This window comes from Rhinopithecus bieti, unplaced genomic scaffold (genome assembly GCF_001698545.2).
Source record: "Rhinopithecus bieti isolate Rb0 unplaced genomic scaffold, ASM169854v2 scaffold_18862, whole genome shotgun sequence".
Lineage (NCBI taxonomy): Eukaryota > Metazoa > Chordata > Mammalia > Primates > Cercopithecidae > Rhinopithecus > Rhinopithecus bieti.
Window position 1 is genome coordinate 179,585 of NW_016809237.1, and position 13,216 is coordinate 192,800.

Consider the following 13,216-nt stretch of genomic DNA (forward strand, 5'->3'; position numbering starts at 1 on the left):
TTTTTTTTTTTTTTTTTTTGAGACGGAGTCTCGCTCTGTTGCCCAGACTGGCGTGCAGTTGCCGGATCTCAGCTCATTACAAGCTCCGCCTCCCGGGTTCACACCGTTCTCCTGCCTCTGCCTCCTGAGTAGCTGGGACTACAGGCGCCCGCCACCTCGCCCGGCTAAATTTTTTTGTATTTTTTAGTAGAGACGGGGTTTCACCGTGTTATCCAGGATGGTCTCGATCTCCTGACCTCGTGATCCACCCGTCTCGGCCTCCCAAAGTGCTGGGATTACAGGCTTGAGCCACCGCGCCCGGCATAATTTTTATTTTTTTAGTAGAGACGGTGTTTCACCATGTTGGCCAGGATGGTCTTGATCTCTTGACCTCGTGATCCACCTGCCTCAGCCTCCTAAAGTAGTGGGATTAAAGGTGTGAGCCACCGCACCCAGCCAGAAGTGTTCACTATTATGGGTGGCTTCCTGACTACCAGGCACGATCATACGAACAATCATTTTTCTTTTTCCTTTTTTTATCCTTCTTCCTTTCCTTCCTTCCTTTCCTTCCTTTCCTTTTCTTCCTTCCTTCCTTCCTTCCTTCCTTCCTTCTTTTCTTCAGGGTCTCACTCTGTTGCCCAGGCTGGAGTGCAGTAGTATGATCACACTTCACTGCAGCCTCAACCTCCTAGGTTCAATCGATCTTCCTGCCTCAGACTCCAGAGTAGCTGTGACTACACAGGTGCAGGCCACCATGCTCAGCTAATTCTTGAAATTTTTTGTAGAGGGATCCTGCTATGTTGCCAAAACTGGTCTCAAACTCCTGGCCTCAAGCGATTCTCCTGCCTCGGTCTCCCGAAGCAGTGGGATTACATGAGTGAGTCATTGCACCTGGACTTTTCTTTCTTTCTTTTTCTTTCTTTTTTTTTTTTAAATAATCCCACTTTGGTGCAAATGAAGTCTGGGGCAACAGCAGGGATTCTGGACCCAGGATGCCTTAGATCAATCCCCAGTTTCCATATGCTTCCAACGGACATGGTTTCTAACCTCACTTCTCCTATGTAAAATTGAGATGATGATAACATCTACCCCACAGGGTTGTGGCAAGAACTAAGTTAGCAAACATCTACTCTTGTTTTAGTTGCCTGCCTTCCTGCCTGCCTGCCTTCCCCCCCTCCCTCTCTTTCTCTCTTTCTTTCTCTTTCTTCTTTTGAGACGGAGTCTTGCTCTGTCACCAGGCTGGAGCGCAGTGCCGTGATCTCGACTCACTGCAACCTCCGCCTCCCAGGTTCAAGTGATCCTCCTGCCTCAGCCTCCCGAGTAACTAGGACTATAGGTGCGCATCACCACATCTGACTAATTTTTTGTATTTTTAGTAAAGACGGGGTTTCACCATGTTGGCCAGGATGGTCTTGATCTCTTGACCTAATGATCCACCCACCTCAGCCTCCCAAAATGCTGGGATTACAGGCATGAGCCACTGTGTCCAGCCGTCACCTACTCTTTACTAAAACACAGCCTGGCGCTTAGTGAGGGTCCTAGACCCATTTAGCTGTTGTCATCACACTCCCATCTTACAGAGCGGGAAACAGGCACAAGGAGGCAGAGCCTTGCCCAAGCCCCTCAGCTAGGAAGTAGGGTCAGAACCAGGCACTGTGCCCCCGCAGCGTGGTAGGTTCCTAGATGCTGGTGGTGACCGGGTCGTTTCCTCCCACCCTCAGCCGTTGATCAGCCGCAATTACAAGGGCGATGTGGCCATGAGCAAGATTGAGCACTTCATGCCTCTGCTGGTACAGAGGGAGGAGGAAGGTGCCCTGGCCCCGCTGCTGAGCCATGGCCAGGTCCACTTCCTATGGATCAAACACAGCAACCTCTACTGTATCCACCCCACGTGGTGTCCCTGGGGGTGGGTGTGGGGGGTATCGGCGATGGTGGCCGCTCAGGCTGAGAGAGGGTGGGCTGAGGACAGGCGTTGCCCAGCACATCTCTGTGGCTCAGGCTAGGGGGCAGGGGCAGGTAGAGATGAGGGTGGTGGCAAGGGACAGGGTGGAGGTTCAGGGTCGGTATTCCATTTACTCCTCCATAAATGGCACCTTTTCCTTAACCTTGCTGCCCCCAGTGGTGGCCACCACGTCGAAGAACGCCAATGCCTCCCTGGTGTACTCCTTCCTGTATAAGACAATAGAGGTAGGTACTAGCCTCCCATTGGCTGACTGGTCTATCTGTCTACCCCTCTTGCCAGCCAGCCTCTTTCAAGATCCTTTTCTGATAGGAAGCCTTCCCAGATCTCTCTGGGCCTTCTTTTTTTTTTTTTTCTGGTAGAGACGGGGTCTTGCTATATTGCCCAGGCTGGTCTAGAACTTCTGGATTGAAGTAATCCTCCTGCCTTGGCCTCCCAAAGTGCTGGGATTACAGGCATGAGCCACCGCACCTGGACCCCTCCCTTCTTTTGAGACAGAGTTTTGCTCTTGTTGCCCAGGCTGCAATGGCACAATCTTGGCTCACCTCAACCTCTGCCTGCTGGGTTCAAGGGATTCTCCTGACTCAGCCTCCTGAGTACCTGGGATTACAGGCATGTGCCACCACGCCCAGCTAATTTTTTGTATTTGGCCAGGCTGGTCTCAAACTCCTGACCTCAGGTGATCCACCCACACTCCTAACCTCAGGTGATCCACCCACCTCAGCCTCCTAAAGTGCTGTGAGTACAGGTATGAGCCACCATGCCTGGCTCGTTTCTTTATTTTCTTTTTTTTTTGAGACACCATGCCCCACTAATTAAAAAAAATTTTTTAGTAGAGGCTGGGAGCGGTGGCTCACGCCTCTATCAAAGCACTTTTGGAGGCTGAAGCGGGTAAATCACTTGAGGTCAGGAGTTTGAGACCAGCCTGGCCAACATGGAGAAACCCTGTCTCTACTAAAAATACAAAAATTAGCCGGGCATGCTGGCATGCACCTGTAATCCCAGCTACTGGGGAGGCTGAAGCAGTAGAATCACCTGAACCTGGAAGGCGGAGGTTGTAGTGAGCCGAGATCTCACCACTGCACTCTAGCCTGGGCAACACTGTGAGACTTAGTCTCAAAAAAAAAGCCACCACAGCCAGCCTTTTTTGCCTACTTTTTCAAGCATTCAGCACACTTTTTCTTTTCTTTTCTTTTTTTTTTTTTGAGATAGGGTCTCGCTTTGTTGCCCAGGCTGGAGTGTAGTGGCACAATCTCAGCTCACTGTAACCTCTACCTCCTGAGTTCAAGCAATTCTCCTGCTTCAGCCTCCCTAGTTGCTGCAATTACAGGCAGGTGCCACCATGCCTGGCTAATTTTTGTATTTTTAGTAGAGACGGGGTTTCACCATGTTGGCTAGGCTGGTCTCAAACTCCTGACCTCGAGTGATCTGCCTGCCTCGGCCTCCCATTATTGGGATTACAGGCATGAGCCACCATGCCCGGCCTTTTTTGTTTTTGAGACAGGATCTTATTCTGTTGCCCAGGCTGGAGTGCAGTGGCATCCTCATGGCCCACTGAGGCCTCGACCTCCTAATACAATTTTTGTTGTTGTTAGAGATAGGGGCTCACTATGTTGCCCAGGCTGGTCTTGAACTCACCTCAAGTGATCCTTGTGCCTTGGCTTCCCAAGGTGCTGGGGTTACAGGCATGAGCTACTGTGCTCAGCCCTTAGCCACACTTTTGTGGGTGTCTCTCTCCCCTGACCCCCAGGTATTCTGCGAATACTTCAAGGAGCTGGAGGAGGAGAGCATCCGGGACAACTTTGTCATCGTCTATGAGTTGCTGGATGAGCTCATGGACTTTGGCTTCCCGCAGACAACTGACAGCAAGATCCTGCAGGAGTGAGTGGACCCCTGGGGGCAGGCTGGACTGTGGGTATAAGTAACTGGAGGAGGTCCACAGAGGTGTCCCTGTGTCCAGCTGCTTGTCCCTACCGCCCTCACTCCAGGTACATCACTCAGCAGAGCAACAAGCTGGAGACAGGCAAGTCACGGGTGCCACCCACTGTCACTAACGCTGTGTCCTGGCGCTCTGAGGGTATCAAGTATAAGAAGAACGAGGTCTTCATTGATGTCATAGAGTCTGTCAACCTGCTGGTGAGCCCGCATAACTCCCCGGCACCCCTTCCAGAGCCTGGCTGCGGGAGAGGGAGCTGGATGCCTGCTGACCACCCCCCACATCCATCCTCAGGTCAACGCCAACGGCAGCGTCCTGCTGAGCGAGATCGTTGGTACCATCAAGCTCAAGGTGTTTCTGTCTGGAATGCCAGAGCTACGGCTGGGCCTCAATGACCGCGTGCTCTTCGAGCTCACTGGCCGTAAGTATTTAGGGGACCTTTCTTCTGAGAAGTGCACAGGGGAGTCGCAAACCCGGCCCACGTGGGGACTTAGATAGAATCGCGGCCGGTTTTGAAATAAGCGCTCCCTCTCCATCTGCTGGTCACGGCCAGTATTGCAGCCAGCGGTTGACTTTGAAAAGGCTGTTTCATCATTGAGCGACTGCTGGGTGCCAGTTGCAGTTTTAGGCTCTGAGGACACAGCAGTGAAGAAAAAGACAAACTCTCGTTCTTACAGAGATGACATCCTACTGGGAGGAGGAGACATAATAGCATCTTATTTATTTATTTAGAGATGGGGTCTTGCTGTGTCGCTCAGGCTGGAGTGCAGTGGTGTAATCATAGCTCACTGCAGGCTTGACCTCCGAAGCTCAAGTGATCCTCCCACCACAGCCTCTCGAGTAGCTGGGACCACAGGCATGGACCACCTACTTTTTAAATTTTTTATAGAGACGGAGGTCTCGCTTTTGTTGCCCAGGCTGGTCTAATCTCCTGGCCTCAAGCGATCCTCCTGCCTTGGCCTCCCAAAGTGCTAGGAGTACAGGTGTGAACTACTGTGCCTGGCTCAGCATCTTGTTTATTTGTTTATTTGAGATGGAGTCTCGCTCTGTCACCAGGCTGGAGTGCAGTGGCATGATCTCGGCTCACTGCAACCTCTGCCTTCTGGGTTCAAGCGATTCTCCTGCCTCAGCCTCCCGAGTAGCTGGGACTACAGGCAAGTGCCACCACACCCTGCTAATTTTTTTTTGTATTTTTAGTAGAGACGGGGTTTTACCACGTTGGCCAGGATGGTCTCGGTCTCTTTGCCCTGTGATCCACCTGTCTCGGCCTCCCAAAGTGCTGGGATTACAGGTGTGAGCCACCACTCCCGGCCTCAGCATCATATTTAAAAGTCAGACACTGCCAGATACAGTGGCTCATGCCTGTAATCCCAGCACTTTGGTGAAGGGGTGGCCTGCCCCTCCACGCTTGTGGGTGTTTCTCGTTAGGTGGAACAAGAGACTTGAGAAAAGAAATAAGACACAGAGACAAAGTATAGAGAAAGAAAAGTGGGGCCCAGGGGACCGGCGCTCAGCTTACAGAGGACCCACGCCTGCACCGGTCTCTGAGTTCCCTTAGTATTTATTGATAATTATCTTTACCATCTTAAAGAAAAGGAAGTAGCAGGATAATAGGATCATTGTAGGTAGAAAATTAGCAGTAAGACATATGGATAAAGATCTCTGTGACATGAATAAGTTCAAAGGAAAATGCTGTGCCTTGATATACATATGGAAACATCTCCATAAACCTTTTAACAGCATTGTTCCAGACTATCACATGGGGAGAAACCTTGGACAATACCTAGCTTTTCTAGGCAGAGGTCCCTGCGACCTTTGGCCGTGTACGTGTCTCTGGGTAGTTGAGATTAAGAGAATGGTGATGACTTTTTAACCAGCAAGCTGCCTTCAGGTACTTGTTTAACAAAGCACATCCTGCACAGCCCAAAATCCTTTAAACCTTAAGTCACCACAGCACATGTCTCTTGCAAGGACAAGGTTGGGGGTAGGGTCACAGATTAACAGCATCTCAAACAGAGATACAGAACAAAATGGAGTCTCTTATGTCTGCTTCCTTCTATATAGACACAGTAACAGGCTGATCTCTCTTTCTTTTCCCCACACTTTGGGAGGCCGAGGCGGGAGGATCACCTGAGGTCGGGAGTTTGAGACCAGCCTGACTAACGTGGAGAAACTCTGTCTCTACAAAAAATACAAAATTAGCCGGGCGTGGTGGCACATGCCTGTAATTCCAGCTACTCAGGAGGCTGAGGCAAGAGAATTGCTTGAATTCGGGAAGTGGAGGTTGCGGTGAGCCAAGATCGTGCCATTGCACTCCAGTCTGGGCAACAAGAGTGAAACTCCATCTCAAAAAAAAAAAAAAAAAAAAAAAAAAAGCCAGGCCCTGTGGGTACAGATGCTAGGTTTAGATTCCAGCTCTACTCTCCCAGTTTTTGTTCATCCTCTCTGGGCCCCAGTTTCCCCATATGTGAAATCGGTGATAGTGGTGGGCAGGGAAGGTAGGGATAGGGATGCTTTCCTGGTCCCCAGGGTCACTCTGCACTCTCCACTCTGAGTTTCAGGTGGCAAGAACAAATCGGTAGAGCTGGAGGATGTAAAATTCCACCAGTGCGTGCGGCTCTCCCGCTTTGACAATGACCGCACCATCTCCTTCATCCCGCCTGATGGTGACTTTGAGCTCATGTCCTACCGCCTCAGCACCCAGGTGAGGCGGGGTCCAGCCACGCGTGGGTAGGGTAGGATGGGGTAGGCTGGAGAGTGACGCTGGGCCCAGCGCGGTGGCTCACGCCTGTAATCCCAACACTTTTGGAGGCTGAGTCGGGTGGATCACTTGAGGACAGGAGTTCGAGACCAGCCTGGCCAACAGGGTGAAGCCCTGTCTCTACTAAAAATACAAAAATTAGCCGGGCGTGGTGGCACATGCCTGTAATCCCAGCTACTGGGGAGGCTGAGGCAGGAGAATTGCTTGAGTCCGGGAGGTGGAGGTTGCAGTGAGCCAAGATCACACCATGGCACTCCAGCCTGGGTGAAGAAGCGACTCTATCTCAAAAAAAAAAAAAAAAAAAGAGAGTGACCCTGGAGTCTCTAAGAACTCCCCCCTTCTTCCCACAGGTCAAGCCACTGATCTGGATTGAGTCTGTCATTGAGAAGTTCTCCCACAGCCGCGTGGAGATCATGGTCAAGGTGGGCCTTGGGGGAACGCTTATTAACAGTGCATGATTTCGGGTGGGCGCGGTGGCTCACACCTGTAATCTCAGCACTTTGGGAGGCTGGGGTGATTAGATCACTTAAACCCAGGACTTTGAGACCAGCCTGGGCAACATGGTGAAACCCTGTTTCTACAAAAAATACAAAAATTAGCCCAGTGGTGAGTGCCTGTAGTCCCAGATAGTTGGGAGGCTGAGGTGGGAGGATTGCTTGAGCCCAGGAAGAGGAGGGTGCAGTGAGACAAGCACTCTAGCCTGGATGACAGAGCTAGACCTCATCTCCAAAAAAAAAAAAAGAAAAAACAAAGTCTGACCGGGCGCGGTGGCTCACACGTGTAATCCCAGCACTTTGGGAGGCCGAGGTGGGTGGATCACGAGGTCAGGAGATCGAGACCATCCTGGCTAACATGGTGAAACCCCGTCTCTACTAAACATATAAAAAAAAAATTAGCCGGGCGTGGTGGCGTGCGCCTGTAGTCCCAGCTACTCGGGAGACTGAGCAGGAGAATGGCGTGAACCCAGGAGGCGGAGCTTTCAGTGACCTGAGATCTCACCACTGCACTCCAGTCTGGGCGACAGAGCGAGACTCCATCTCAAAAAAAAAAAAAAAAAAAAAAAGCTTGGTGAATATTTGAAGGATGAGCAAGCGAATTCTTCATGCTCCCCTGACAGGCCAAGGGGCAGTTTAAGAAACAGTCAGTGGCCAACGGTGTGGAGATATCTGTGCCTGTACCCAGCGATGCCGACTCCCCCAGATTCAAGACCAGTGTGGGCAGCGCCAAGTATGTGCCAGAGAGAAACGTCGTGATTTGGAGTATTAAGTCCTTCCCGGTAAGCATCAGGGAGCGGTGGGGGATCTGGGGGTGGAGGGAACTGGAGTAGTGTAGGGGCTGCCCAGGAGGCATGAGAACAAGGCAGAGAGTAAATCAGAGACCCAGTCAGGTGTGGTGGCTCATGACTGGAATGCCAGCACTTTGAGAAGCTGACATGGCAGATTGTTTGAACCCAGGAGCTGGAGACCAGCCTGGAGAACACAGTGAGACCCTGCCTCCATAAAAATATTAAGAGGAGGTGGACGCAGTGGCTCACACCTGAAATCCCAGCACTTTGGGAGGTTGAGAGGTGTGTGGATCACGAGGTCAGGAGTTCGAGACCAGCCCGACCAACATGGTGAAACCCCGTCTCTACTAAAATTATAAAAATTAGCTGGGTGGGCCGGGCACGGTGGCTCAAGCCTGTAATCCCAGCACTTTGGGAGGCCGAGACGGGCGGATCACGAGGTCAGGAGATCGAGACCATCCTGGCTAACACTGTGAAACCTCGTCTCTACTAAAAAATACAAAAAACTAGCCGGGCGAGGTGGCGGGTGCCTGTAATCCCAGCTACTCAGGAGGCTGAGGCAGGAGAATCGCTTGAACCCAGGAGGCGGAGGTTGCAGTGAGCCAAGATTGTGCCACTGCACTCCAGCCTGGGCGACAGAACGAAACTCTGTCTCAAAAAAAAATTTCCATCAAAATTAGCTGGGTATGGTGGTGCATGCCTGTAATCCCAGCTACTCAAGAGACTGAGGCAGGAGAATTGCTTGAACCCGGGAGGCAGATGTTGCAGTGAGTTGAGATCGTGCCACTGCACACTCCAGCCTGGGTGACAGAGCGAGACTCCGTCTCAAAAAAAAAAAAATTAAGAGGCCGGGCGTGGTGGCTCCTACCTGTAATCCTAGCACTTTGGGAGGCTGAAGCAGGTGGATCACCTGAGGTTAGGAGTTCAAGAACAGCCTGACCAACATGATGAAACCCCGTCTCTACTAAAAATACAAAAATTAGCCGGGCATGGGGGCGCGTGCCTGTAGTCCCAGCTACTCAGGAGGCTGAGGCAGGAGAATCACTTGAACCTGGGAGGTGGAGGTTACAGTGAGCCGAGATCGCGCCACCACACTCCAGTCTGGGTGACGGAGTGACACTCTGTCTCAAGAAAAAAAAGAATTTAAGAAAAAAAGAAATACAAATAAATCAGAGAGGTACATATGTATGCAAGTGATCATTCTGTGGGAGTGATCAAGCTAGAAACCAGGCCAGTCTATTTCACAGATGGGTAAACTTCCATGACGGGAAGTGAGTGGATTTAAATATCCCCCTGCCAATGTCTCAAGGAAACCAGCCCTGGGTTCAACTTCCTCACTATTGCTTTGCTGAGCTGGGTGGGTTTGGGAAGCCCATTTTCACTTAAGGAGGCTCAGTTTGCCCGTCTGTGAAATGGGCAGGTGACCCACATCCCTTGGCTGCTAGAGGTTTTAGTTTGTCCCCGTGATCTTGGGAGAGGTGGATCGTCAGTGCCTGTAAAACAGGACATGGTAGTTAAAAAAAGAAAAAAAACCCTGATTGGGTTTTGCAATCAGAATCTTCCCTCGTGAGTGTCACCCAGGTTGGAGTGGAGTGGTGCGATCACGGCTTACTGCAGCCTCAAACTCCCAGACTCAAGGGATCCTCCTGCTTCACCCTCCCGAGTAGCCAAAACTACAGGCGTGTTCCACTGTACCCAGCTAATTTTTAAACTTTTGTAGAGATGGGATCTCACTATGTTGCCCAGGCTAAAGAGCGTTTATTTTCCTGTCTGTGAAATGGGCTGTGAGCAGATCTTGCTCCAGGGGTTGCTGTAAGGAAGGTGTCAGGAGCGTAGGGGGGCCCTGGTGTGCCTAATGCCCCCATGTTCCCTCAGGGGGGCAAGGAGTACTTGATGCGAGCCCACTTTGGCCTCCCCAGCGTGGAAAAGGAGGAGGTGGAGGGCCGGCCCCCCATCGGGGTCAAGTTTGAGATCCCCTACTTCACTGTCTCTGGGATCCAGGTGAGAGAAGCTGGCAGGGAGGCTCCTCCCCTTGACTTTGGTGGGTTCCCCTCTCTCCTGTCCCTTGGCTTGAGTCACCTCAGTCCCCTGGCCTGTGTCAACACTCCTCTGAAGGTTGCCTGGTCTTTCCCTAGAGCAGTGTTACCTTTATCTGCCCACAGTCTGAGCTCCCTCTCCCCCGGCCTGTGCCACCTCGTTCCCCACTGGCTTGTTCACTTCTGTCCCTTCTCCCCCTCCAAAGCCATTCACCATTCCCTTGCCTGTGCCACCTTGTCCCGCCAAGACCATGCGATGTCCCCTCATCGATCCCAGCCTGTGCCATGTAGCCCCTTGGCCTAAGCCATCTCTTTCTCCCTGGCCCTGGCCTCCTCCCTCCTGCAATCCTGGACCACTTCTTTTCATTCCCTTCTAGGTCCGATACATGAAGATCATTGAGAAGAGTGGTTACCAGGCCCTGCCCTGGGTTCGCTACATCACCCAGAGTGGCGGTAAGGAGCCCAGCTCCTGGGGACAATGGGGTGAGGCAAAGGCAGTGGGTAGGGACTCGGGGGGTTCCACCACATTCTAGCTCAGAAAACCAACGAGGGTCAGGTGTGGTGGTTCACGCATGTAATCCCAGCACTTTGGGAGGCCAAGGCAGGTGGAGACCAACCTGACCAACATGGTGAAACCTTGTTTCTACTAAAAACACAAAAATTAGCCAGGCCTGGTGGCTCGTGCCTATAATCCAAGCTACTCAGGAGGCTGAGGCAGAATTGCTTGAACCCAGGAGGCGAAGGTTGCGGTGAGTTGAGATCATGCCACTGCACCCCACCTGGGCGACAGAGACCCTGTCTCAGAAAAAAAAAAAAAGGAAAAGCAAACGGCCCCTTCTTGTCATGGCACCCTGGGCCTTGGTTTGCACGTCTTTAAAATGGGGGCAGTTGGCTGGGTGTGGTGGCTCACATCTGTAATTCCAGCACTTTGGGAGGCTGAGGTGAGAGGACCGCTTGAGCTCAGGAGTTCCAGACCAGCCTTGGCAACACAGCAAAACCCCTGCACTACAAAAAAGTATAAAAATTAGCCAGGTGCGGGGGCCAGGCGCGGTGGCTCAAGCCTGTAATCCCAGCACTTTGGGAGGCCGAGACGGGAAGATCACAAAGTCAGGAGATCGAGACCATCCTGGCTAACCCAGTGAAACCCCGTCTCTACTAAACAATACAAAAAACTAGCTGGGCGAGGTGGCGGGTGCCTGTAGTCCCAGCTGCTCGGGAGGCGGAGTTTGCAGTGAGCTGAGATCCGGCCACTGCACTGCAGCCTGGGCGACAGAGCGAGACTCCCTCTCAAAAAAAAAAAAAGAAAAAATTAGCCAGGTGTGATGTGCACACCTGTAGTCCCAGCAACTCAGGAGGCTGAGGTGGGAGGATCGCCTGAGCCCAGGAGGTCGAGGCTGCAGTGAGCTGTGATCACGCTAGCCTGGGCAAAAGTGAGACCCTGGCTCAAAAAAGGAAAAAAAAGCGGGGGCAGTTGTCAGCTCTAGGGTGGTGGTGAGTTTGGAGAAGGGGCTGAACCTATAGCACTCCCAACTACTGCCTGGAAACCACTTTGTTGCTATGGTTACAGTGCGTGTGTTTAGCCCCATTCTTAGCCTTGTTGATCATAAGTGCTGGGATAGGGGATACATTGAGGGGGTGTGGGAGGCTGTCCCTCTTCCTTCCCCCTCTCCCCATTTCTTTTCTTTTTCGAGATGGAGTCTCACTCTGTCACCCAGGCTGGAGTACAGTGGCACGATCTCAGCTCACTGCAACCTCCACCTCCCGGGTTCAAGCGATTCTTATGCCTCAGCCTCCCAAGTACCTGGGATTACAGGTACCGACTACTGTGCCCAGCTAATGTTTTATTTTTAATAGAGATGGGGTTTCACCATGTTGGCCAGGCTGGTCTGGAACCCCTGACCTCAAGTGATCTGCCCGCCTCGACTTCCCAAAGTGCTAGGATTGTAAGTGTGAGTCACTGTGACTGGCCCCCCTCCCCATTTCTGAGATGGCCCCTCCTCATTCTTTCTCTGCAGATTACCAACTTCGTACCAGCTAGGAGAAGAGATGGGGGCTCGAACACGGGGCTTCCCTACAGCCCCAGATGCAGATTTTAGAGGGAGGGAAGGTGTGGGCTGTGTGTGTCTGTGTGAAGGCAGGTCCTGGATTTGGCAGTTTCTTGCTCCCAGCACCTGCCCCTTCCTCACATCTTCCTTATTCCATAGGCTGGGAGAGAAACTCTCTCTGCTTCCCTCGCCCTTAGAGCTTTCCCCGTCCCCTTGATTTTACATGAAGAAATAGAAGAGGGGCTTGAAGTCCCCCTCGCGAGTGCCTTCTCGCAACGGCCTGCCTTAGCAGGTGTTGCGTGTCCCTTCTTCACAGCTGCTGAGCCCAGAGGCCCCGCTGGCTCCTCCTCTGAATTTTAGGATGTCATTAAAAAGATGAATCTAGCAGCTGTCTATGTGCTTTTTGAATGGGGACATTACTGAAGTGGGCAACACGTGTCCATTCCTCAGTCCCGGGTCATCTCCCTGGTCCTCTGCTGTTGATTTGCTTCCCACCTCCAGTCTGTTCCCCCAAAAGCCGCTAGAGGGCGTGTGTTAGCATCGCTTCTTTCTTTCATTTCTTTTCTTTTTTCTTTTTTCTTTTTTCTTTTTTTTGAGCTAGTCTCACTGTAGTCCAAGCTGGAGTGCAGTGTCCTGATTTCGGCTCACTGCAACCTCTGCCTCCCAGGTTCAGGCAATTCTCCTGCCTCAGCCTCCAGAGTAGCTGGAATTTAAGGCCCCCCCCCCCCCCCTGGCTAATTTTTTTTTTTTTTTTTTTTTTGAGACGGAGTCTCGCTCTGTCACCCAGGCTGGAGGAGTGCGGTGCGATCTCGGCTCACTGCAACCCCCGCCTCCCGGGTTCAAGTGATTCCCCTGCCTCAGCCTCCCGAGTAGCTGGGATTACAGGCGCCCAATACCATGCCCAGCTAATTTTGTATTTTATTAGAGACGGGGTTTCACCATGTTGGCTGGTGAACTCCTGACCTCATCATCTGCCCGCCTCGGACTCCCAAAGTGCTGGGATTACAGGCGTGAGCCACTGTGCCCGGCCAATACCCCCAAAGTCTTTATTTTATGATAGTGTCTCTTTTGAGGGGCGAGGGACTGCAGAGCAAAGGACTATCAAGCACACAGCAAAACGGATAAATATAAAAGGACTTTGAAAATTTATTTTTGGCCGGGCGCGGTGGCTCAAGCCTGTAATCCCAGCACTTTGGGAGGCCGAGACGGGCGGA

The 13,216-nt window shown here is 51.9% G+C and overlaps 1 protein-coding gene across 1 annotated transcript; it reads left to right on the forward strand.

Annotated features, from left to right (window-relative positions):
* The first annotated feature begins 762 nt into the window (after positions 1–762).
* On the forward strand, positions 763–12,386 carry AP1M2 (adaptor related protein complex 1 subunit mu 2). Its single transcript, XM_017888944.1, has 12 exons — positions 763–856; positions 1,701–1,857; positions 2,099–2,166; positions 3,690–3,820; positions 3,928–4,075; positions 4,170–4,296; positions 6,437–6,579; positions 6,987–7,058; positions 7,754–7,912; positions 9,797–9,922; positions 10,335–10,410; positions 11,973–12,386. The coding sequence occupies exons 2-12, from the start codon at positions 1,737–1,739 to the stop codon at positions 11,993–11,995; spliced, it is 1,194 nt and encodes a 397-aa protein (XP_017744433.1). The 5' UTR covers positions 763–856; positions 1,701–1,736; the 3' UTR covers positions 11,996–12,386.
* Positions 12,387–13,216: the final 830 nt, after the last annotated feature.